Raw genomic sequence first — 25,661 nt, 5'->3', positions numbered from 1 at the left:
AGGGCCTCGGAAGGTCTGGTCCGGCTGCAGACTCCCGAGTTTGGAGGATCCTGATTTCACCCCCAAGAGAGGGATGTAGCCCGGGGCCATGGGTGGATTTCTGAGCCTCCGGGGCCTTGGTTTCCCTGACTCCTCCGTACGTGATCGGGCTCTCCTAGGTTCTTTCGGAGGAGACGGCATCATTTGCGCTTCGTGGGGGAGGGTTCTGTCCCAGAAGAGGAAGTGGACAGGCCGCGCTAGTGCGACGTGGACGTCAACGTGTACGGCCTGTGGCCCACTCTGGAGGGTTTTCGTGTGGTTTTGTTAAAATTCCATCGCAGCCTTTTCCTGCTGCACCGCCTCCAAGGCCGGCGTGGGTTTCAGAAGGCAGAGGATTGCTCTGGAAGCGTGAGCAGGCGGGGCTTGGCCCGACAGAGGGTCCATGGTATTAGCAGTCACCTCCACAGCACGCGGCTGTCGCAGGGTAGGACCTGGTGGCAGCGATCTCCTTCGGAGGCAGGTGAGGAAGCAAGCTTGTCACCTTTCTCTGCAGTTTACCTGTGTTCAAAGACCCCAAGACCCGGGCAGGGGCAAACATGTTCGTCTGAAGAATCCAGATGAACCTGACAAAGATGATCGACATTGAACTCGGCTGAGGGACTGTTTCACCCATGAGGGGTTTAAAAATGCACTCAGGCTATAACTGTACAAGGAAAGACCTTGTGTAAATGGGTCCGAGTGTGTGCATGTCTGTATTCTGATCACTAAATTACTCCACCCACTGGTATTCAAATGTGATGTGTACTATTTCCACATTGCAAAGCAATCTCCAATCATTCTATGTCTTATTTGAATCGAGAAGTTTCCACCATTAACTAACAAAATTAATCACCCGTAAAGGCCCAATGCTCTATCATTCACCAGGAATTTGAAATCAGCGGATACAAATATATGCCCACGTTTGGGCTTCCCTGGTGACGCAGTGGTTGAGAATCCGCCTGCCGATGCAGGGGACACGGGTTGGTGCCCCGGTCCGGGAAAATCCCACATGCCGCGGAGCGGCTGGGCCGGTGAGCCGTGGCCGCTGGGCCTGCGCGTCCGGAGCCTGTGCTCCGCAACGGGAGAGGCCCGCGTACCACAAAAAAAATAAATAAATAAATAAAATAAAAAATAAAATTAAGAGTAATACAATAACAGTATTTTTAAAGATAAAATAATTTAAAATCACCAATAATCTTAACGTTGGAAACTAAAATCTTCTGTTTTTTCTTTTTTTGCTTTTGGACATATTTTTCACAATTAATTTTACATCAAATATATAAAAATTGTATCCTGCAACTTCTAAGAAAGAAAATTTTACTTTATGCATTTTTATGGTTTTTATTTGCTTTTATGTTTATTATACCTAAGGGATATGGAATATCCCTTTAAGTATTGGGTTGGCCAAAATGTTCCTTTTGGCCAGCGCAATAGATCTAACATAGTTTGCTAAGATATTGCTTTATTGTGAACCTTTAAATTTTTTTCAAAAAGTTTCTCAAAACATTTTAGGTTATTTCCTGAGGATAATTTCTTATTCTTCTTTTTTTTTATGAAAAAAAAGGTTAAGACAACTTAAGATGAGATTGACCCTCTTAAAAATGTAAATGCACACTGCAGTATTGTTGATTACAGGCACAGTGTTCTACCACAGATCTCCAGAGCTTACTTATCTTGAATAACTGTTACTTCACACCCACGGAAAAGTAATTTCTGAGAAGCAGATAATGAGCCAGCAGGTACAAATATTTTATGTCTTACATACATATGCTAAAAATCTCTTCACAAAGAGGTAATATAAATTAACAATGCTTCACTGTCCCTAAGTATCAGCTTTGTGTGAGCGTGCCCCTGTGTGAATTAAGCGTGGAACACATTTCTTCAGAAAGAAACCTGGAAAGGCAGCATTCTGTAAAGAGCTCTGCATGCCTAGTTTTGTCGCCCTGAGCTCTGGAATCCTGATTGCAACCTAGATACCCACACGTAATATTGGAAAGGATTCTTAGCTCATAAGAACTCAACAAAGATGTAGAGAGAATGAGGGGCTCAAAATTTCCTGACAGGTGACTAATAATTAACTCAAGCCTAAAAATAGTCACCACTTACAAATATTTTATAGCAAGTTCAGGCAAATTCCACTGTTTCTTCACTATGGATCTAAGATATCTTTGAATCTTCTTTTGAATAAAGATACTCACAAAATTCTAAAATAAACACCATATGGTTTCTGTACATAGAACATGATCATCGCTTGCTGCTTACCTCACCAAGAAATCCATAGCTGGTCTGCTTGGGGAAGTAGGGCTTAGAAGTCAGTATAAACTCACTAGAAGTTTAAGGGGAATCAGCACTTTTAAAAAGTAGGAGAGAGTAAACTGAACTAGAATAAGTGCCATTTCAATGGAAAAATGGCAGAAAAAAATTTTTTTAATTAATGTGTATTATTTTTAATGAGATTTGAAAAGATACAGTTTGGTCAATAAAAGGAGAATTGAATCCCATGAGAAAGGCACACTGAGATAAAGACTTTTTGCAAAATAGGAATATTTTAAAATAAAGTCTAACATTGGAACTTGAAAATCCTAAAATAGTGAAAAGTAGAAGAGCACTGCACAAAGAGAAATTAGTGATCTAAATATAAATAAACAAACAAACAAACAAATAACTATATATATATAAATAAAGTAGAGAGTAAGGCTGGAAAGGCATGGAGATTATGCATGAAAGATAACAGATAGGGAGAATATTCCCAGGATAACTCAGGTTTAAACAGTAGGCATTTGAAAAAGAGAGAAGGGAATCAATGAAGGAAAAAAAACGTAAGCTTAAATATACCATATATAAAAAGAGCACATATCCATAGATAAGAATGAAGTTATAACCCAGCCAAACTATTAAAGTTTATAGAAGAGAAAAAATGATCAATAAACGAGCAAATGAAAAAATGCCTAACTACACAGTAATCAGGGTGTGCCTATTTTAGAAATGTGTTACCATTTTTCATGCATCAGAGTGAAAAGAATTATTTAACTTTTAATGATATTAGAGGTTGGCAAGCACGTGGAGAATCAGATATTTTAACATACTGCTGATGGGAGTAAAAACAGATATCCTCTCTTTAAAGGGTAATTTGTATAGATTAAGATTTTAAACACACATACTCTCTAACTTAACTGCCAATTTTCAGTATTTTTATATGTTTTCTTAAAGATGATTGAACCAAAATGCTTATTGCATATTGTTTACAATGTCAAAAAATGATAGTAACAGGTTGTTAACATGGAAGTGATAAAATAAGCTATGGTAAACCCATACAGTGAAATATTATACAGCCATTAAAACAAACAGGGTGAAACTGTATACACTTGCCTACAGAGATCTCACAGATGTCATTTTAAGTGAAAAAATGAAATTTACATGAAAATGCCATCTTCCTGGGGAATTCCCCTAAATTTGCTCTCTGCTCCTTGGAAAGTGCGCAACGGAAGTGAAGTGTGATCAAGTTTGGCTAATGGAATACTAAACTCCTGAAACAAAGACACACGATGTAGCAATGATCTAATGGTTGACATCTAGCCCATCTTATCCCATTCCATCCCACCTTCCCTGCCCTATTTCTCATGGTTCAGGAGGAAGTAGATGGAAGATTGCTTGGTTGAGGAGAGGGTGGACCAGAGCACTGTCCAAGGCTCCTTTCCCATCCTGTCCATCAAAGAAACTCCATTTCAACGGGAGCACCATAGGCCCCTCTTCCGAAGGCCCCGGAAGAGGGAATTCTTGTTCCAGAGAGTTTAGGGTCACCTCTATTGGCAGAGCCAAGGTTGACCTCTCATCCTTGTCATCCTCCATCCTTCAGGGTCACTGTCTTACTGATACAGAATATTCTATACTGCCGTTCGGAGTATATATCTCCATTTGCATATGGAGGCCATCTTCCCATTGCCTCGTAACTTACAATGCTCTACAGACCAACAGGAGGACCCAGGGCCTGCTTACTTAAATTTATTTTTGTTGGTGGGTTACCTTTTTTTTTCAATTTTTTTTTTTTTTTTTTTTTTGGCGGTACGCAGGCCTCTCACTGCTGTGGCCTCTTCCGTTGCGGAGCACAGGCTCCGGACGCGCAGGCTCGGCGGCCACGGCTCACGGGCCCAGCCGCTCCGCGGCACGTGGGATCTTCCCGGACCGGGGCACGAACCCGCGTCCCCCGCATCGGCAGGCGGACTCTCAACCGCTGGGCCACCAGGGAAGCCCTGGTGGGTTACCTTTGAAAAGCAGATGGTGCCGGGGATCCTCCCTGTCCTTCAAGATCTGAGTTAAATTTGGGGGGTAGACCATAGGATTAGTAGCTACAGGATAGATGCGGGAAGTTGCCCCTTATTACAAAGTGTGACTCCATCTGTGTTTTCGCTCCTAACACCCTTGGGGCGGTTACGACATTCCTCCGGATCTTTCCGTCATGGCACACAAAGTTCTCCCACTTCGGTCCTGCTCAGGACTGCATCAGAAACACAAAGGCACTGGTCGGCACTGAGCTTTGGAAGTGGCGGGAGATGTGACTATGGCATCTGATCTCCTCTCGGTGGAAAAAAATTCCCTCAGTCGGGACTAGGTTAGGACCACCCCCAGCCCAGCCTATGGGCAGAGAGAGGGGCAAGTCTTCACTAGCCTGCAGGCACCTCCCCAAGGGCTCTTGGCAGGTAGGGAGGCTAAACAATGCAGCGGAGGAGGGGAGAGGAAGGAGAGGAAAGGGCATGGAGGCTCCTCCTCAAGTCTACCACCCGCCAAGGCTGCTTCCACCTCCGTTCCTTCATTCACTCACAAATACTTACTGAACAAAGACAATGCGTTAAGACGCGCTGAGCTCTGCAGTTTGGCAACGAAGGTACAGACGTGCTCCCTGCTCAGGAAGGGCGCCTCGTAGCGTAGAGTTAGGTGTCTGACCATCCTGCGCTTACCTGCCTGGACCAGGAGAGCAAAGACAGGGCCTGCCCAGTCTTGGGGGTGGGGGACCTGGCGTGGGACTCTTCCGGATTCGGGGACATTTACTGTCTCTCTGAAGGTGAGTAGATCAAAAGAAGGTGTCGAGGCAGCGTGGAAGCAAAAGGTCAGTTCGTGCCAAGGAAGATCTGGAGAGGCTCGTGTGGCCCTTGTGGAAGGAAAGGCCATCGTGCCTGGGACTCCGCGAGTCAGGAGGAGAGGACATCAGAGCATGTTAGGTTGAGGATATGGGCTCTCTCCTGGGAGTGGGTCATCTCCTGCTCTCACACCGACGGCTTTCAGGCAAGGGTTTTTAAAGACAGTGTTAGGGGAGAGGGTCATGGGAAGCGTGCTCCTGGACCTTCTTCTGACCGGTTGGTGGTGAAGGACCAGGCAATGTTTCCACAATCTCAACCATCGACCTTCTGGTTCTGACCAGTCTGGGGTCTACATGCTGGAGGTCAGCATGTAGTCACCGTCCTCCTCCCGGTTGGGGGGGCTCTGAGTTCCATTGTTCTCTCTCTCTCTTCAGGAGGAGCTAGGGGTCCTGCGACTCTGTTGGTCTGATCATTAAGTCTTTGGAACTCGGGGAAGGTCTAGGAGGGTCCTTTTTTTCTACAAACAAGAAATGGGGGAGACGGAGGGGCTTTTGTACCCAGGGAGGCCCTGCAGGGTCTTACTCGGTTTCAATCCCCCTTTTTCTTTGACACTCCTCAATTCTGAGGGGAACAGGGGCGGACAAGAAAAGAAGCAAAGTTTTGAATGGAGAGGTTAGTCATAAACTCGGTAAGGGAACTCAGTTTTAGGGGGGCTCCATTTCCCTCCAAGGGGGAGCAAGGTCTGAACTGAGAGGGGCACTTGTGCGATTGGGTGGACCCTGGGGCGTTAACTACAGCCAGGAAGCCCGGGAGCAGACGCAGCAGAGGGTGAGGCTGTTGGTGTTAAAGTTCAGTTGTCCTTGCCAGATGATTAGAAGTACTCACATGGGATCCCAGACAGGGACTAAGGGTGAAGAGATGGGTGTGGGACTCGCTGACCAGTGCTCACCTTTCGAATTATCACAATAAATGTACTTCTAAGTCACCAGCAGTAGCACAGGCTTCCACCGGTCACTGGGGTCACGTGACACAAAAGGCCTTTATCTAGTGAGGCTTTCACTTGGCCTAGAGGGTCAGAGGCTCCGGCCTGTGCTGTGGTTTCATCTCAGGGCATTTCCCCGGGAAGCTCTGGTCTGATGTTGACCCTTGACTCCTGGCAGTGTTAATAAAGGGCTTCTTGTAAATACAGGAAAACAAAGGACCAGAAACTCCAAGTGGCTTCCTCTCTTCCTCAGAGTGAAAGCCTGACTCTTACTCTGACCTCTGAGTTCTCTTTGCTGGCCTCCGCTGGCTGTTCCTCAAATGCACCAGGCTCGGCCCTTCTAGGGGCGCTGGCATTTGTTTCCCCTCCTTGGGGTGCCCACTCCCCACCAGATACCAAGGGCTCACTCCTCACCTTCAGGTCTCAGGATCTACCTTCTTGGAAAGGGCTTCTCTATCTCCTGCATCCAAATGCAGCCGTCTGCCCGACACTTTGTATCCCCTCCCCTGCTTTTTCTTTTTCCGTATCATTTATCACTTTCTAATAGATGTTTTATTTATACACCTTGCTTATCGGTCTCTCCAATTAGGATATATATGAGCGACCAGAGGGTGAGAGATTTTGTTTGTTACTGGATCTCCTGTATCTAGAACACTACCTGGGGCATCGTGGATGCTTCCTAGATATTTGTTGAATGAGTGAATGAGTGAGTGAGTGAGTGAGTGAGTGAATGAGAACAGGGAAGTCATTAGAGAGATTTAAAGAGAATGGTGACGTATGTAGATGTGTTTTTTTGCAGGGAGGGCTCTTGTTTTCTCCATCTCCTTCTCAGTCATCTCAGCGTTATGCTTCCTTTACAGACTTTGCCACACACTGCCACACACACACGTACCTTAGCTCTCATACTTAATCATTATTTTAACTCTTACACCAAAAAAAAAAAAATCCAAAAAACAAAAACAAAAAGCTGCCTTGAATGCATTTTTGTTCTCGCCACTTAGAGGGAGACACTGACATCCTACGGCTTAATACCCAAGGCTCTATTGCTAACAGAACTCCAGCCAAGAGCCAGGTGTCTGATGGCCGGTCCCTCAACTAGATGTGGCTGAGGAACCATGGAGACGGAGGCATCCTTCACTTTCTCCCAGCATCTCTGCCTGCTGCCCCAGCATCTCTGCATGTTGTCTCAGCACCGCTCTCCTTCCTGGACCGCTTTCCCCTTCCTGTCATAGGTCTCTCTTCATCTCCCTCGGGAATCCTCATTTTTCTGCGCCTCATGGAAACACCAGCATCCTTCAGTGTGTCCCTCTGAAATCTGTCCCTGGGCGATCGGTTATAAGGATTTTTCAAGATTTCAGTTTCTGCCTACAAGTGAATGACTTTGACTTTTGTTTTTCATTTTTTAACTAATTTTTATTGGAGTAGAGTTGATTTACAATGTTGTGTTAGTTTCTGCTCTACAGCAAAGTGAATCAGTTCTACATATACATATATCCACTCTTTTTTAGATTCTTTCCCCATATAGGTTATTACAGAGTATTAAGTAGAGTTCCTTGTGCTCTACAGTAGGTCCTTATTTGTTATCTATTTTATATATAGTAGTGTGTATGTGTCAATCCCAATCTCCCAATTTATCCCTCCCCCGACCCCTTTTCCCCTTGGTAACCATAAGCTTGTTTTCTACATCTGTGACTTTATTTCTGTTTTGTAAATAGGCTCATTTGTACCATTATTTTAGATGGCACATATAAGCGATATCACGATATTTGTCTTTCTCTGTCTGACAATCTCTAGGTCCATCCATGTTGCTGCAAATGGCATTGTTTCATTCTTTTTTATGGCTGACTTTGACTCCTTTATCTCCTGTCTCCCTCTCTCTCCCGGAACCTGTGTAAGTCCATCCAGGTCCCAGCTGGACATGGTGAACGCCGCAGGCTTCTAACCCGACGTTCCCCGGAGCGGTCTAGCCCTCCCCCACCCCGTGCCTTGCCTTCTCCTCCGCCACCAGACCTGTGACCTCAGCCTCTGCAGAAGCCCCTTAATTGTTCCCTCTTCCGAGCCTCTGGCACCGCCTCAGCCACTGACCACATCCTCCGCCTCCGCTGTCCCAATCATCTCTTACCTTCCTGCCTCTGGTCTCACACATTGCCAGCCCATCCCCAATTCTTTTGTTAGAATGAACATCCTAGCACTCAAGTATGATTACGTTCACTCCCCTGGCGCACCCGGTAACCTCCTCTTGTTTAGCCATCCGGGGTCTTTAGCGTGATATTTGTTTTCTGACAACTTCACACCATTTTCCTGCACCCTCCTCTTTTGGTACTTGTAATTAGTCCCTCTTCTTTGCGGTTCTGCTGAGCTTTTCCCCATTTTCTTAGCAAATCATTCTTTCAAGTTTCCATGACTTCCTACAAACTGTACCCTTTGCCTGAAAAATCTCTGCTTCTCTCTTTCACTTAAGAAACTCCTAATCATCCTCCAAAATCCCGCTCAAATATCCCCAGGAATCCTTTCTTAATTCTCTCATATACGTCCTCCCCACATTTTGGATATACTCACATTTTAAAATACGCAGCATTTTGTTGCTTTTATTTATTGAGATGTTCTTCCCCTCATATATCCACAGTTTCAATTCATTACATTTCTCAGTGTCTAGAACAAAAGTAGGTACTCAAAAAATATTTTTAAAATAAAAGAACAAATGACTTGAATGCTTTCCTATAAAAGTTTATTACATCCACATCTACCAGTAAACATTGTGTGATTTGGAAGGTATGGTACATCTCAAGCTAAGTCACTTTCTCTGAGATCACACCAAAAGAGCACGTATAGCAGTTTTTGACTTTTGCTGCAGTAGGATGTTTAGACTGTCTCTCGCAGATGACCAAGCCTCAGCTCCTCTCTGCTCAGCAGCTTCTCCAAAACACCCACATCTGGATTGATGGCCCAGGAGAACGGGGAGTGGACAAAGCTTTGGCTTTTATGACAACAGCCTCAGTTTTGAGGTAAACAGCAGGCTTCTTTCTTTTTAGAGCAATAGCCTAGTTGTAGTTCCATATAATTACAATATTTTTGACATCTGCCATCGCCTCTCTTGCAGTTGACAACTTTGAAATCTGGTTCAATGTCTGTATAAAGAAATAGCCAACGTTAGCCTCTTAAGACAATCTCAAGAATCAAACACTGGTTATCTTAGCCCAGAGGGATATGGTGGAGGGCGGCAGGGGAGAGGAAACAGATTTCTTTTGTACGTGATCTGTCGTATTGCCGTGCAACCGTTCTGATAGCATCAAACTCAGATCCTTGATTGCGGCCTAAAAGTCACCTCACTCTCCCTGCAAATTCAGAGGCAATTGGGAGGGGAAATGGTGAGGGAGGCATTACAGTACAACTGTTGTACTTTAAATAATTTAGAATGTTGTGTAGGGGGACAAATAAGGACTCTCTGAGGTAAACTGTGAAGTGACATGGCCCCATCAGACGTGTACTAAGTGCAGCGGTCCCTGAGGAAAGTGGGCAGAGCCGTCCCTGTAAGGGAGATGAGACATCGAGGCCAGGCGAGCAGGGGCGGCAGAGGGTAGAATTTTACAGAACTAAAAGATGTATTTTCTCCCCCTCACTACCTTATGAATGCCTGGATCTGCTACCTTAAACCTGAGTCAAGTTAACTTGAGTTAATATGAAATTGATGTCTCACTCTATAGTTCAAGCACTAAAATTGTTAGACATTACTTTTTCTCTTAAGTAATATGTTATGACGACAATGATGGAAAAGGGTGAGGGGCAAGTGTTAAAAAAAGAAAAAACTGATGAACACAATGAAAACAGAGGCACAGTATCAGAGAATTAGCAGTAAGTGGCTGGCTGGGGAAGGCTTCCGATGGAGACCATGTCCAGGGTGCTCCGATTATCCCAGGCGCTGCCACCGATTTGAGATCTGACCTTCAGACCGATTAAATGGGAAGAGGTGTTACCCTCTTCCTGTCCTAATTTCTTTCATCGTATGCCTTACAATTATTTGGCTAGATCAATGAATCAACTGGTCAATCAATTAAATTATTTTCTTATCACTTCATTTTCAGATCAATATATATATATTTTTATCCATAAAAACCTGCGCACAGAGAATTCCCTGGCAGTCCAGTGGTTAGGACTTGGCGCTTTCATTTCCGGGGCCCCAGGTTCAATCCCTAGTTGGGGAGCTAAGATCCTGCAAGCCGCTCAGCATGGCGGAAAGCAAAAACAAAAACAAAAACAAAAAAAAACCCTGATACCGTCACCATAATCAAGGTCATAAACATATTCCTCACCTCCAAAAGTGTCCTTGTGTCCCTTTGTTATTGTTTTGTTTAGTTTTTGTTTCTCTTGCGGTAAGAACATAAGACCTACCCCTCTTAACAACTCTTTAAATGCACGACCTGCAGCATTAACTCTAAGGCGCTATGGATTTACTCACCTCCAGGAATTATTCAGTCGGCATAACTGAAACTTTATCCTATTGAACAGCAGCTCCATCTATTTCTCTACCCCCTTCCTCTGGAAACACCATTCTATTGTCTACTCCTCTACCTTTGATTATTTTAAATACCCCATATGGTTCATAGTTTCAAGTTTAAAACTATAAAATCAACTCCAGGTATATAGCTCTGCTTCTTCCAAGAGAGAGATTTACCTCCTCAGACCTATCATTCATCTAGTTCAGCCCCAACAAAATCCAAAGATTATTTTCATTATGAATCAATGGCAGAGGACTCTAGAATTGCCTCAACGCTGCTGAGAAATGTCATGTTTTTCTAGGTCATCCTGTGCCACAGCTACAGAACAGTCATTATTAGGAACCCCTTTCTTTGGGGGATTTAAAACTCCTTGTCTAAGTGAGAGACCGGTAGACAAATAAACACGACCAAATGTAAATTAGATGGAGAGTGGGAAGCAGCCGCAGAGCACAGGGAGATCAGCCGCAGAGCACAGGGAGATCAGCTCGCTGCCTTGTGACCACCTAGGGGGTGGGATAGGGAGGGAGGGAGGGAGACACAAGAGGGAGGGGATATGGGGATATATGTATTCGTATAGCTGATTCACTTTGTTATAAAGCAGAAACTAACACACCATTGTAAAGCAATTATACTCCAATAAAGATGTTAAAAAAATAAAATAAAATGAAAATAAAACTCCTTGTGTATAATGTTCACTCCATGGCTCTCTTTAGTCTTCTGATCTACTCAAAATAATCCTGTCTGAAGGGAGTTATTGTAGCCCTCCAAGTATCCTAGTCTCATGTTGACCTATGTCACTTGTTTTCAGGTTATTTGTGAGGTAGGTGTTTGTACCTTCTGGCTGTCCTCTCTAGGCCCCTCCAGTGGGAGACAGAAGTGGACACACACCTTTCACCAATCCGAGGAGCTCGTTCTTACTGCACGTACACACAGTCCAGACCAGCATTCGCCCTCCAGCCCCTAGTCAACCTGCATCTCTGGTCACCAAAATGAATTCTAAAAAGTTAATAAAACTAGTACCCTGAATTGAAACAAGAGAGGATAGTATCGTAGGTTCTAGAGGAAGATAGTTCTGAATTCACACAACTTTTCTGCTACTTAGGTGGTGTGTGCGTTTGAGAAAGCCACTCTTCAAGAAGCTGAGATTTCCTTGACCATCAAAAGGAGGTGATAAACCTATCCTCTAAGTTTGTATGAGTTCTAGCAAAGTAGCTGGCACACAGCAGATGCTCATTATACTTAAATCATTATTATATTCGTTAAATCGTTTGGGACATACTTTGGTCCTAGAAGCCTCTAGCCCTGGAATCTTTTACCAGTCAGTAAGAGCAACAAGAGGAAAGATGGCACAGTCTTTGGAGACCATTTGGCTGGCCCAGCTGCTAACAACTCTGACATCATGTGGGGAGAGCCCATGGGTCTTGTTCTTCTCAGTTTACTCACTTGCAACGTGGGGATAATAATAGTACTTATCTCCTAAGGCTATTGTGAAGATTAAATGAATTTATGGGAAGCAGTTGGAACAGACCAGCACAAAGTGAGCAGTATATAAATATTATTGTCACTCTTATTATTATTACTCATGATAACGTCTTGTGGATTGCCACAGTAACTTATAAGACAAAATGATCTGTTATGAGTCTCGTGCACAATAAAGACAAGTTCATAACAACATTTTGTCCACTACGCATTTTTGTCATGAAGCAAAGCCAATTTACCCGAGTATTCACTCAAGAAATCATTACTTGTAAAATAGATAGCTAGTGGGAAGCAGCCGTATAGCACAGGGAGATCAGCTGGGTGCTGTGTGTCCACCAAGAGGGGTGGGATAGGGAGGGTGGGAGGGAGACGCAAGAGGGAGGGGATATGTGGACATGTGTATGCATATGGCTGATTCTCTTTGTTGTACAGAAGAAACTAACACAATACTGTAAAGCAATTATACTCCAATAAAGACGTTAAAAGAAAACAAGAAATCATTACTGAGAACTTATAACATGCTAAGTCCTGTTCTGGGTGTTGGGCTTTGCACAGTGAATGTGGCAGTTGATCTCTTATTCTCTGGTGAGGTTTACATTTCCCACTAGTCTTCATGTGACTTTGGAGACACAGGCAGAGCATATAGGGGACACAGAAGTCACGTGGTCCAGGATCTCCAACAGGTGGATCACAGTCAAAGGACCATCTTGAGAGCGTCCCTTGTCAGTCCCCAAGCCGGTTGTGTCGTGCTTCTCTTAGTGGCTCACATGCTCCCTTCTCTGTTCTTGGTGATTTTGCCAACAGCATCCTTCTCTAGCACCAGCCTTCTCCCTTCTGCCCCAAGAAACACCCCTGTCAACAGACCTCCCCTCACAAACACCCACGTGGACAGACAGACATGCATGCAAACAATCCAATCACTCTTTCTTAGAGAGAAGTTACATTCTTAGTGCTGGTTGACCCTTAGGCTGTCAAGACACAGCGACAGAGGCCCAGGAAGCCCACGCAGCTTCCCTGCGGTTCACCCTGCCGCAGGCAGGGCACAGGGTGTGGTCAGCAGTGAGCCCTTTTCTTTAAAGATCCTACTCTCTTCCGCCAGCTGAGTTACTGAGGTTTCTGACACTTCTGAGGCTTGTAGCCGAGAGGTGGCCGAGGAGGAGGCAGATCCGAGTTTCTTACTGATTTGTTCTGTGATGAGCTGCCCCTGTGCCCTTGCAGTCAGCCGGCAGGAGGACGCACCTCTACTCCGGCTCGCGGCTGACCCTCCCGCGGGCCCTCAGGCTCTGGTGGCATCGGAGGCATGTTCTCTCTGACCCCTCATGTCCGCAACAGACGCCCCCTTCAAAAGGACCAAAGCTGACCCCGGCCTGAGGCCCAAATCTGGACCACGGAACACAAATATGTGTTCCGCCCACCAAATACCTGGGACACAGGCCCATTCCCAGGCAGCCTCCACCCCTCCTTTGCACCTGCCCCAGGGGAGCTCACCAGAGCAGCTCCCACCCGTTAGACTTGGGGCGCCGAAGGGGCGTCAGGCCAGCGTGGCCTCCTATGTCAGGAGAGGCTTACTCAGGTCTCCAAGGGCCTCTCTCGAAGCCCATCTCCGGTGTCTCGGGCTGGGAACAGGGCCCAGGCCCTTTCCCTGAAGAAAAGCGTGAGCCTCTCAAGTCACCAGTGGCCCTTTCCAGAAGCTTCTTCCCAAGCTCACCTCAGTTTCCTCTTCTCTGCCTAAGGCCCTCGACAGGGTGAGGACCTCAGACTCGCCTCTCCGGGTGTTGGCGACCCCCTTTCGATAGAGCTGTCCACCTCTGCGCCCACTGACGGGGGCACGTCCGACCGACACCACCCCCTCCGGCCACCAGCTTTGGGCGAAGTCTGAGCAGGGGCCTCTTGTCTGCTCGACGCTCCCACATCTCACAAGACGCCAGGGTCCCGCCCTGGGGGGCCGTGAGACTCCCACGTCCTTTCCGACAGGCAGAGCAGCCTAAGCCGGCCCCGTAGTGTCTCTGCGTCTCCAGCACTGCTCAGCTCCTACCCCAGCCCGGTCACCCCGCATCTAGTCTTCCTGTAGAGGCTCTGCCCTCCACGTACCCATCACTTACCCGGGAAGGGGGGCGTGCGAGGTAAGAGGCGGCGTTCTACTTGGTGCCGTAACGGGTGAGACCCTCTGGTTCCACGTCCCGGGGAGCCTTCCTTTGGCCCCCTGGGACCCTCGGTGTCCTGCTGGTCAGCGTACGTGACCCTGGACAATCCTGCCTCAGAGTAAACACACAGCAGAGAACGCTCAGAGCTCGCCGTTCGCAGACCCCGGAGGATGAGGGGCTTACATTCCAAGGCTCGAGGGACAGTGGAGGCGGGAGGGGCAGGGGACCGTCACCCAGGTTTACCGCCCCGGTCGTGCAGGACGCGTACGGCCCAGACCTGCTGTCCAGCTTGGGTAACAACACGGCCGTGGGCGCTTCAAAATTTGCTAGGCGGGCAGATCTCACGTTAGGTGTTGTTACCACAGGGAAACAGCAGCACAAAGAAAGGGCCACGGAAACTCTGGGAGAAGTTGGGGCGTCCGTCCCCTTGGCTGGGGGGATGGTAGCACAGGTGTTTGCATATGTCCAAACGCATCACACTGTGCACAGTAAGCAGGTGCGGTGCTTCACCATAAGCCTTGGGCGGATTTGGTGAATAAGGTAGGTCGGGGGGAGAGGGGAGGAGAAGGAAGAGGAGAGAGAGGAGGGAGAGATGTCATTAACACAAAATCGCCAATTTCAAGTGCGGATGGTTAAAGCACGGCTATTCGTTAAACTGGCGACATAAATGAAGCTGCCACAGTGCTCCCACCCTCTCTTCTGAACATATTTATTTTAGTATAAAAAATCATGCAGAAAAACACAAGACGTTTCAGGTGCCGTGTAATAACCATACCTCAATAAAGCTGCAAAAACAGCGGAGGATGGACGGGAGTAGGTCGAAAGAGGGGCAAATGTGATGTGTGTGTGTGAGAGGGAGAGACAGAGACAGAGACAGAGAGAGAGAGGAACGATCTGAAATGGTTAAGTCATGGAGCCTGAGTACCCCATGGAAGCCAAGCTGACGCCCCCTAGGCTGTCACCAAGGGAGTCGTTGAGACCCCCTAAATGTCAAGGTCCTTCCTGACACACACTGTCCTTCTCTGGAAGGGGAAGGGGGTGTTAAGAGGATAAGAAAGTGGAGTCAGCGTTGGGACCCTCCCTCCCGGGAAGCTATGCCAACAGCACATTCAGAGTGTCACTCACGGGACTTCCCTGGCCATCCGGGGGTTAAGACTCTGTGCTTCCGATGCAGGGGGTGTGGGTTTGATCCCTGGTCGGGGATCGGCCAAAAAAAAAAAAAAAAAAGAGTGTCATTCACAAACCCAGGCAGAGACTCCTACTGAAAAACCCACCAGGAGATGGGCTCCCGGGGCTGAGTTTCTCAAGGCCCAGCCTGGACTCCTATCCTGGAAATGAGCATTGTGGAGAGACCCTGGCCCCCAGGCCCAGGTCACACTTCCAATTTACCTGGAAAGAACAGGACCACAAGGAGAAGGGTGGCTGGAGACAGGAACTGCCTCATGTCGCCGAGGGGACTGCAGCTGGGGTGGCGGCAGGCAGGCGGGCGGGCGGCGGGAGGGCCTCCTTTATAGCTGGGCTGGGGGCGTGAGCCTGCAGCCCAGGATGGGCTGCGTCCTGAATAACTTCCTGCTTTCACAGGACACGGGTAGATGCATTACTTTCCCACCTAGTGGAACAAACAAACATTGAGCCACCTTTCTCAGGAAGTAAATGATATGCCTGAATGCCTTGGGCGGATTTGGTGAATAAAATAGGTCGGGGGAAGAGAGGAGGAGAAGGAAGAGGAGAGAGAGGAGGGAGAGATGTCATTAACACAAAATCGCCAATTTCAAGTGCGGATGGTTAAAGCAACGGCTATTCGTTAAACTGGCGACATAAATGAAGCTGCCACAGTGCTCCCACCCTCTCTTCTGAACATATTTATTTTAGTATAAAAAATCATGCAGAAAAACACAAGACGTTTCAGGTGTGACCTGACCTTCAGGGCTGTCATTTCCTGAGCTTGCAGAGGTAGTTCCGAAGCCGCTCCAAAGAGCCCTTCCTGTTCTTTCTCCCGAGGCTCTCCCTCATCTCTTTTTACCCTTCACCCTTTGTAATTTTTTCTGGCCCTTTTTCAGTTTTCTCCCCTCTTTCTAGTCTCTACTTTCCCCCAGATGCCTGACTGTTGATGCCATTGGGTCCGATGCAACACTGTTTTGAAAACAAGTTCTGTAACTGAGCCTGGGTTTTCTCTTCTAGCGATAATTAAGCCAAAGGCGCGTCTTCATCGTCTTCTTAGCAGGCACGAGATTTCATTTTGCTGCTTTATCACAGGCTTGCACAACCCAGGCAGGGCGTTCTGACTCAACCAGACGTTATAACCATCTAACGTCCAATATGATGTCAGTGACTCCGGAAAGGGCAGTGTTTATCCCGTGTGTCTTATACGTATGCACATTTTGGTCCAGAGAAAAATGTCTTTGATTACTTGTGTAAATGAAAATACATCTGTTCCACCCAGAGAAAGGTGGAAGTGGGTGGAGAAGGGGGCAGCAGGTACCATGGACACTTGGCATCCGGGGAAGCAACAAGGAAGCAGAGGAGGACTGGAGCTCTGAACCGACGCTCACAGACTTGTCCCAGCATCTCGACCCAGCAATCACCGCTCCGGGTCTTGGGAGCGCAGGGGTTCTAGGCAGAGGTAGCATTCAGATCAAACACATCCTTTTATTTTTAGGCATTAGGAAACGTTCCCATTCAAGAGGACACCGGGGACCCTGGCAGGGGTGGGAGGCAACCGGCCCAAGACAAGGGTCGTTAGTCACCGAGGCCACCGCATTCTGACAACTGGACGTCTGAAGAAAGTAGACGGTCAAGAAAGGAAGCGAAAACCTGTGGTTACCTCAACTCTAACTGGAGATTTCTTATTGCCTTGCCCCATGTTCTCTTTACTTTTATATTCCAGTCCAGCAGCTATTTCTTATAGTTGTACTTATATGTACTTAAGTGTAGAATTGGGATCTTTTATAAAGATAATGCAAATTCTACAGTACATAAACAACTTATTTCTACAGATGTTTGTTTTCCCTACTAAAAAGAAAAAAGAAAAGAAAGCCCATTCTAATATTCAGAGGTTAATAGTGATGAGTCACGGATCAACCTAGAACAGTATTTTGAACACAACCAAACGTAAACTAGCTAGCTAGTGGGAAGCAGCCGCATAGCACAGGGAGATCAGCTCGCTGCCTTGTGACCACCTAGGGGCTGGGACAGGGAGGGTGGGAGGGAGACGCAAGAGGGAGGGGATATGGGGATATATGTATATGCATAGCTGATTCACTTTGTTATACAGCAGAAACGAACACACCACTGTAAAACAGTTATACTCCAATAAAGATGTTAAAAAAAAAAAGAAAAAAGAACAGTATTTTGGTAACCACTGCTCAGCTAAAGGAAGGCTCTAATTCATTCAAATCATTTGATCAAATTAGATGAAGAAATCGAGCCCCAAATAGTCACGTCTCACTTCCTCTGTCTAGGTCTTAAGATAAAATAATCCCTCTCCAATGCTTCTGAAAAGAGCAATTCTTGAGCAGGAGGAAAAAGTGAAAAGCTCGTTCTGCTTTTTGATAGACAAACGTTGGCCAAGTCGTTATAAAAGCAGTTGGTGTCACGTTGGTCCTCACAGAACAAAGTTCTGAGTTCTCTTCCAGAATTCTGTGTTCGAAAAAAACCATAAAGCAGTTTACCTGCTAAAAGCCACATCCATCCTGAGGCAGAGGAGAACCCATTTCAGAACATTCTAATCACTAGTTCTAACTCTTGTTTTTGGCCCATGCAACTAATAACTAGTATTCTTTTCTGTTTGTTTGTTTTTTGAAGCCGCTTAGTATGTGAGATCTTGATTCATCCGAACCAAGTAGGTGAGCTAAAGTAAAATGGTAGAGGCTGCTTTGCCTAGGAAGATAATCTGCAATAATCCCTGCTTACGCCACATTCACATTTTCCAGGATTTAATGCGGTGCCACTAAGGAGGCAAGAGAGAGGATGTGCCAGTGCTGAAAATCTCACCCCCTGCATGTTTCCTTTTTCCATTAAGAAACTGGATGGCAGATCTGCTCACCCAGATGTTTGTTCCATTAATCTTCTGACCTTCTCTCTCTCTCTCTCTCTCCCTGCCTCTGTCTAGCTCTCTCAACTTCAGATAATACAAAATGTATAACGGTGTTTGCAAAATAGTGCTATCCGCATGCTATCACCCTTCCTTCCTTTATTAGCTGGACTACTGCCTGAAAGACAGTTTGGGCAGGAAAGCCAGGTCAGATGCTTTGTTACTCCCCTTACTTTGCCGGGTTTCAGGTTAAGGAGTCTGAGGGCACCTACCCAAACGCTGCCCAGTGCCACCAGAGCCGCTCTCTGCTGCCACCTGCTGGATGGGGCCCTCCCTAGCCATCCAGTGGGGTCAACCCTTCTCAGAGCACCTCTTTGGTTGGTCTCCCCGGAGGTCTATGTTTCGAATTACAGTGTATGCCAAACAAATTGCACTTAATATTGATTTATTCCATTTTAATTAATAAAAGACATGTAAAACTGTTGAGCAGAACTTCTGAGCAGAAAAGAAACCCAATGTAATCAAGATCAATCGATATAATTCAGGCAAAAAATAAAATGATGTTCACTTAGGCTTGTGGCTGATTGGATACGTTGTTTGGTTCATCTTTTCAAGTACTGAGACTCTCACGTAACCTGCACTGCTGTCCCCCCTCATCAGCTGGAGGCCCTGTGTCCTCTGCATCTCCTGTACTGGCTCTGCACGGGGTGAAAGCTCTCAGCAAGTCCTCACTCAGTGGTTCCGCCGGGGACGTTCCAGCTGGAAGGCCTGCAGAAGAAGACTCAGAGGTCTAGCTGTCGGCAATTCTAAGGACCGGGCTCCACTGGGTTTCTGTCTTTCACTGGATTCAATGAGTTGACGGTCCACTTTTTCAAACGGCATGGATAGGTGTTGGGGCATTTTCCAGTTCTGCATTCTGGTCTTTTACAATTCCTCCGGCAGCGAGAAGTCCTGTAGCTGCATATCCTGTCTGCATCGAGGTCACTTCTCACCAAATAGCAGAATAAGCCAGTGTGATTCATTGTAACCGAGGACCGAGCGGCGAGGCTTTGGCAGCAGGTATTTGGGGGGAACGACGGAAACTGACTGGAGGACGCGGGGAATAGTGGAATAGGGACGCGGATGACAGCCCCCCCGACAGCCCCGCCTCCTCCGCTTTCCTAGCTGATCCGCTTCGCCGTCTGATTTGCTTCCAGCACGACTTTTGCGTGTGTGTGTGTGTGTGTGTTTTAACCCAGACGCCTTTAATACCATCATTTTAATCAGAATTATAACAACGTTGAAAATTTTTAGCAAGGAAATATTTTACGTGGCCACCTTCATTCAGCCAGTTAAAGGGAGTGTGGGTGATAGATGGCGGACTTTTGTGTTTCATGTTAATTGGTTCATGTCACACTTCTTTTTAAAATCCCCGCAAAAATTTGCTATTACTCTGTGATTAAATCCAACCAAGCCCGTTAGCGTGGTCTACAAAGCTACGGTGATCTGAGCCTGGGCCTCCTCTCCAGACCGTGCTGTTCCCCAGCGGCCCCTGCTCTCCCGCCAGAGCCCCCCTGGCCTCCCTGTGGCCCCTGCACACCAGCTCTTGGCTGTCTGTGTGCCCTCACTTGCGCTCTTCCCTCTGTCTGGAATACTTTTCTCCTCTTCCCATGAACGACCTCTCTGATCCTTTAGCTCTCAACCTAAATGTCAATGTCGGGGAGATCGGCCCCGTCCTCTTCATGTGCTTAAGTGGCCCAGCACTATTGTCTTTCCGATGCAATTATTTTTATTCCTTCATAACATGTATCCCAAACTGTAGTTCCTTTTCTTTTTTAGTACTTTGGTCTTCTCAGTTGAATGCCGAGTTCCCTGAGTGAGAGGAGGATGTTTGTGTCCCACGCTCACGCACCCAGTACACGTGCACAACACGTGCTCAACGAGGACCTGCTGGGTACCTGCCTGGAGAGACCAGACTGGAACGAGTAGGGGAGAGTCGGATGGAGGAAACGAGATCGAATCCTCATCCTTTGGCCCTGGGCTTAGAACAGAAGCAGGAGATGTGGGTTTCCTTACTCAGTCTCCGTGTGCGCTCTCTGAGGCCGAAAGCAGCTGGTTAAACCAGCCCTCGTGTGCCAAACTGGTAGCATTTCACAGTGGTGCCAGGAGAGCCCTGGAAGCACAGGTGTGGAGCCCTGGAGCGGAAAGGTGGCTGGTGGATTGAAGGACGCTCCCTGTAGAGAACTCTGCTTGAGGTGGCTCTACAGACAGGTGCCTCTTGCATTTAGCAGGACCAGATAAACGCATTCTGGGGCGCAGACCGAATGATACCGGGTCTCCCTCACATAGCCGATCACCCTCCTGTTCACCCGCCCTCCCGCTTCCTGGGCATTTCTAGGGGCTGCGGGTAGGTAAGCGCCAGAGTCACCAAAAGTGGGGGCAGCAGAGAGGCGGCCGGGCCGTCCCGGCAGTTCGCGCTCCCCTTCCCCCCGCTCTCCCCACATGGCGCCCCTCCTGGGGGCCTGTCTCAGGCTTAGACCGTAGCAGCCAGCCTGACCCAGCCCTCAGCAGCCAAGGGCAGGTAGCGGCGACCAGGTCAGCCTGAGCATCCCCCTGGTCCTGGAGGGACCCCGGACCCAGGTTCCTATCTCAACAGGTTCTTTGTCTTGTGATCACAGGTCGAAGGGAAGCTGGTTTTTGATAAATAAATTACTATCGTACTTTGACAGACCTGGAACACGCTGAGAGCAGAATTTCAGGGAGGCGTCCACGGGAAACGGCCCGGGAAGAAAGAGCAAGGAAGGAAGAGTTAAGCTAAACATGAACCCTGGGGATAAAGAAATAACCCATGTGAATTACTGCAGGGACACAGTCCAGAAGGGGACAAGGTGGGCAGGCTGCGCACCCTTCAGAGCCATGGAAGTTCACGGAGCGCCTTGAACAAGATTAGCGAGTTTCTGTGAGTCCAACGATTGGTGTAATCCCAGCGCAGCTGGATTCCCCTTAATCCTCCGACATGAGAGGAAAAGGTGTTGTAAAATTTAGGAGGGTGAGTGGGACCCCCTTCTGTGTAGTCGAAGCTTTTCAGGAAGCAGAAGGGGGTCATCAAAGGGAAGGGGAGAAGACATCTCTTTCCACACAATCAACAGTGAATAATGGCAGCCCTCCTGCCACGCGGTAAGTACGGTGGGTGAATCCCCCCGTGACACCTAAGGTCCCTGCGTTTTGGAGTTACGACGTCTCGCTGCCAGGAGGCGTACACGAGGACTGCCCTGCACTGCATCTTCCTCATGGTCTCAACCAGGCCGGAGATTAAAGGCTGTGATTGAACAAGGACGAAGCCTCCCATGGGATGTCTGTTCTTAGTCCAGGTTTGCCTTCACATCCTGTCCTCTGCAACTGCACGTATCTCTAGCTGAGAGTCTCTTTTTACCTGGAGGACCTTGGTAGAGCAGAAGAAAAGTGGTTAAGAGCAGGACAAGGATACTCATGGTGCAGGGTGTCACCGACAAACTGGCACTCGCCATCTAGCTCTACAAGGAATAAATCATGAGCCGCTGCAGCTGCTGACCTGTAACGACCCCTAGAAGGAGCTCTGGGTGGAGAGTAGGAATGAGGCCCTCTGTGCTCTGGGAAAAACTGGCAGAACGGGGGGTCTTCAGAGAGTTAGATATTTTCAGGAACCGATGTTCTGAGCCCAATTCTTGCATCTCCTCGTATCTCGAAAAGCATTACAATCCTTCATGGTGACGACTGCTCCTTGTGACTAGCAGTAACCGGCAGGAGACTAGCAGAAACCTTCTGCAAAAAATATGCGCTTGATGGCATGTCACTTCACCAGAACCACATATATACCGACCTTCCCTCCTACCCCTTTGGAGCAGTTCCTCAGAGCCATCTGAGACGCTGTCCCCCGGGCTATAGTCCTCATTTTGCCCACAAGGGGTTGCTGGAGAGACACCGCAGCTAGTCTGCCAGAATTACCACGGGGCAGGAGAGGAGCGGCCCTTTCTACGGGCAGGGGCCTGCTATGGATCGCCGAGGCTTTGGAAAAGCAGCATTTATAGGTGAGCGCTCACGAGACACAGCGGGCCGTAGGTGTTAGGGACATCCCTGGTGGCAAGGAGCCAGGGCTCAGGATGGGGAGGGTGGGTTATTGTATGGAAAGGACCCTTTAGGAGCAGCTGTTTGCAACTTCATTTGTTTCCCCGCCTGAAACAAGAATTGGAAAGATGATCTCTAAGATACTCTTTGCTTCAGATGAAAGGACTTGCAGCTCTGTTTCAGTTCAACTGGCATGAAATTGCTCCAGGTAAATTTCAGCCTGGAGCTTCTTGTTGAAATTATGGCCTAGGCCAACGGGGTTAAAGTCTATCAGGCCCAGGATCGCTCTGAAAGAAATAAGCACATCATGTGAAAGAGAACAACAGCGTGGGAGGTGGAGGAGATCTCAGCACATTTCCGGGACAGAAAAACCTGTGGGGTGTGGACAACAGATATCTCCAAGGAGCGAGTATCAAAAGGAGTTAGGAGAGAAAGACATTTGTTGCAGGACGTAGCTGCGGAGGCTAGAGTGGGGAAGGAGCTGGACTGGGCAGGGAAGGTCTTCGCCCTTGTTCTGGGCCTGACACCCTTGACAAGGTGAGCTGGGGTTGAGTAGGAAGAGCCTTCGACTGCAGTGCAGCGTGGCAGCTGGGACCCCCAGAGCGCGGCCGCCTTGGGAAGATCCCTGCATCGGCAGGCACGGCCCAGCTTCGGGTCCGCCCTGTGCTTGATCTCTGACTGGAAGCAGCCCTGGAAGACAGTGCCCTCAGCAGGGGGCCGCTTCCTCACGGTGGGCCAACCCAAGCACCAAGGGCTATAACCCGTGGGCTCTGCCCGCCTGTCCCAGCTTAGGCGTAGTGAACTTTGATGATGAGACGCAGGGAAAAGACAGCTTAAATTCACATAGACTCCGAGGGTGGACAAGCACAAGAGGTGGGAAGCACTGAACGCCCCAGACCAAGACCCAGCCCCTGCTTCCTGGGTTTTAACTCCAGGAAACCCACCAAGTTATCACGGTGAGAGACAGGAAACGAACCCCTGCTGGCTCCGGCAAGGAGAAAGGAAGAGTAATTATGTGACACGTGTCTAGAGAATTCTCTGTAACAAGAGCTTACTCTCCAGGGAGAAGAGCTCTGCTAGAGCCATGTCCCACCCGGGAGGAGGGCGAGTCCCCTACATGAGGCCCACCCACCCTTCCTGTCTCACCTGAGCGGTGGTAGGAGAGGCGAAGAAAACCTTGTGAAGGTGGCACTGCAGAGACGCAGGGCAGGAAAGGGCTGTAAGATTATAAACTGCTTCCCTCCCGCCCACTTCAGCCCCCCATCAACAGGGCTCCAGCATAGGATCAGCATGTTACAGCTGAAAGAGCTGCAGATACAAACTACCTACAAAGGAGTTGTTTCCAGCAAACCCAAAGACACCAGGGGAGGCAAAAACAAGGACATCAGAGGAAACCGAGGCTTCTGACACCTACAGCTACAGTCAACAGTAAACACAGCCCAAGCCCCAGTCAGATTAACACGAAACCTCACGCTAGAGACTGATTCACTTCAGTCGCCATCACCCCATGCATCATGTCTGGCTTTCAGTAAAAAATTACCAAGTATGCTAAAGGCGAGGAAAAACACATTCTGAAGAACCAGACTCAGATATGGCAGAAAATTTCGAATTCTAAGACTGTGAATTTAGGATAACTATGTTCAGTTTGCTAGAGAAGATTTGGCAACGTGCAAGATGCGTGATGGAAGCAGAGGGAGGCAGACTCCCTGGACCGAGCTCTTTGGAAGGGAGTCCCTACGTACAGTCCACACTGACGGGGCGGGGAAACATGCCCACTTCTCTGAGGGCCAAACGTCTGCATAAATTATTTGGGATTACCTGGCATGGGGGAGCTGTCTCTCCTCCCCCATTTCTCTCTTTCTTTATTCAATCTGTTATGTTAGTGTGGAGTCAGGTTTGCTCATTGGGAGCTCTTTCGGCTGGTTTTTGTGTTCCTTGGACATTCCCCTGCCATCTTTTCGTCTTGTTTGTTTTGCTTAGAGTACTCCTGTATGTTCTGGTGTTACAAGCTGCTCTGGGTTTATCTCGCATGCCTCCTGCTCCAGCCCTAGAATTAGCCATCTCTCCAAAGATCCCTGGCTCCTTTTATTGAGGAGTGATATCAAAAAGCAGGATCTAGCTGCTGGAGTATCATTGCTTCTAGGCCATCTCAGCTGACGGGGCAAGGAAATATATGTATAAAAACCCATATATACGTATACATATATATGGGTTTTATGGCTACACACACACGCTTATAAATATTTGTTTATGTAATCGTCTGTATCTACAGTAAGCTAAATATGAGTTCATACTGATGTCTCCGACTCTCATCCATCCCCACATGGATCATTCTAACTTCCTCGCTTATCTGTAAACTTCCACTCCAGCAGTAAGAATCCTGGCCCCCAGCCTCTCCCATCCACTTAATTGTTCAACGCCCTTGTACCTGTACAGCAGTATCTGAATCCTAACCTTGTATTACACAAGAAACAACGTTATCAACTGGAGTGTGGTCCTTTGGTACAGTTCCTTTGGCCTTCAGACTTAGAGATGGCCCTCCTTTTCAAAGGGACTTAGGTCAGTATCTGCCTCCCCCCATACAAATGCCTTCAGTGAAGTTGTTTTATGCATTTATGATACTGTTAGACTTGTTTTGTCACATTCTGCATTCTATCCTGGGGCAGCCCTGACTTTCCTAACTTATCTCTTTTCATTTGGTTCAATCTTCGTGCTGCAAAGTTCTAATGGTTTTAACAAGTGCCTAGTATCATACAGAATAGTTTCACTTCCCTAACGCACACCCTCTTCTTCCCCTAGGCAACCCCTGGCAACCTGTGATCTCTTTACTATCGTTATAGTTTTTTCCTTTCCAGAATGCCATATAATTGGAAACATACAGTATGTGACATTTTTCAGACTGTCTTTTTTCTGGAACAGCATGTATTTAAGATTCATACATGTCTTTTTGAGGCTTGATAGCTCATTTCTTTTTATCCCTGAATAATATTTCATTATATGGGTGAACCACAATTTGTTATCAACTCACTTATTGACGGATATCTTGGTTACTTCCAGTTTGAAGTGATTATGAATAAGGCTGCTATTGATATTTTGTGCAGGAGTTTGTGTGGATATAAATTTTCAAATCATTTGAGTAAAACGTTACAAACTGATGTTTTAGGAAAATGCAAAAATAATTTAATGGAAAAAAGACAATCTTTTGAACAAATATGCTGGAGCAATTGAACATCCATAGGTTTTTTTGTTTGTTTGTTTTGCAGTACGCGGGCGTCTCACTGTTGTGGCCTCTCCCGTTGCGGAGCACAGGCTCCGGACGCGCTGGCTCAGCGGCCGTGGCTCACGGGCCCA

At 47.5% G+C, this 25,661-nt stretch overlaps 2 protein-coding genes across 2 annotated transcripts in view; both read right to left on the bottom strand.

Annotated features, from left to right (window-relative positions):
- Positions 1-8,829: 8,829 nt before the first annotated feature.
- Positions 8,830-25,661, bottom strand: part of LOC114484480 (sperm-associated antigen 11B-like) — a 36,353-nt gene continuing 19,521 nt past the window's right edge. Inside the window, exons 2-4 of the mRNA XM_028480971.1 lie at positions 15,584-15,803; positions 14,153-14,302; positions 8,830-9,203 (exon numbers count right to left, since the gene is read on the bottom strand). Coding sequence (XP_028336772.1) covers positions 9,070-9,203; positions 14,153-14,302; positions 15,584-15,638 — 339 coding nt within the window. The 5' untranslated portion in view covers positions 15,639-15,803 and the 3' untranslated portion in view covers positions 8,830-9,069. The remainder of the gene's footprint in view (positions 9,204-14,152; positions 14,303-15,583; positions 15,804-25,661) is intronic.
- Positions 19,032-19,464, bottom strand: LOC112062152 (beta-defensin 104A-like). The gene has a single exon (XM_028480972.1). It carries the CDS (start codon positions 19,247-19,249, stop codon positions 19,034-19,036), a length of 216 nt encoding a protein of 71 aa, XP_028336773.1. The 5' UTR covers positions 19,250-19,464; the 3' UTR covers positions 19,032-19,033.

Source organism: Physeter macrocephalus, chromosome 20 (assembly GCF_002837175.3).
Source record: "Physeter macrocephalus isolate SW-GA chromosome 20, ASM283717v5, whole genome shotgun sequence".
Taxonomy (NCBI): domain Eukaryota; kingdom Metazoa; phylum Chordata; class Mammalia; order Artiodactyla; family Physeteridae; genus Physeter; species Physeter macrocephalus.
The sequence above is the reverse complement of the archived record's forward strand: the minus strand, read 5'-3'. Positions and strand labels throughout refer to the sequence as shown.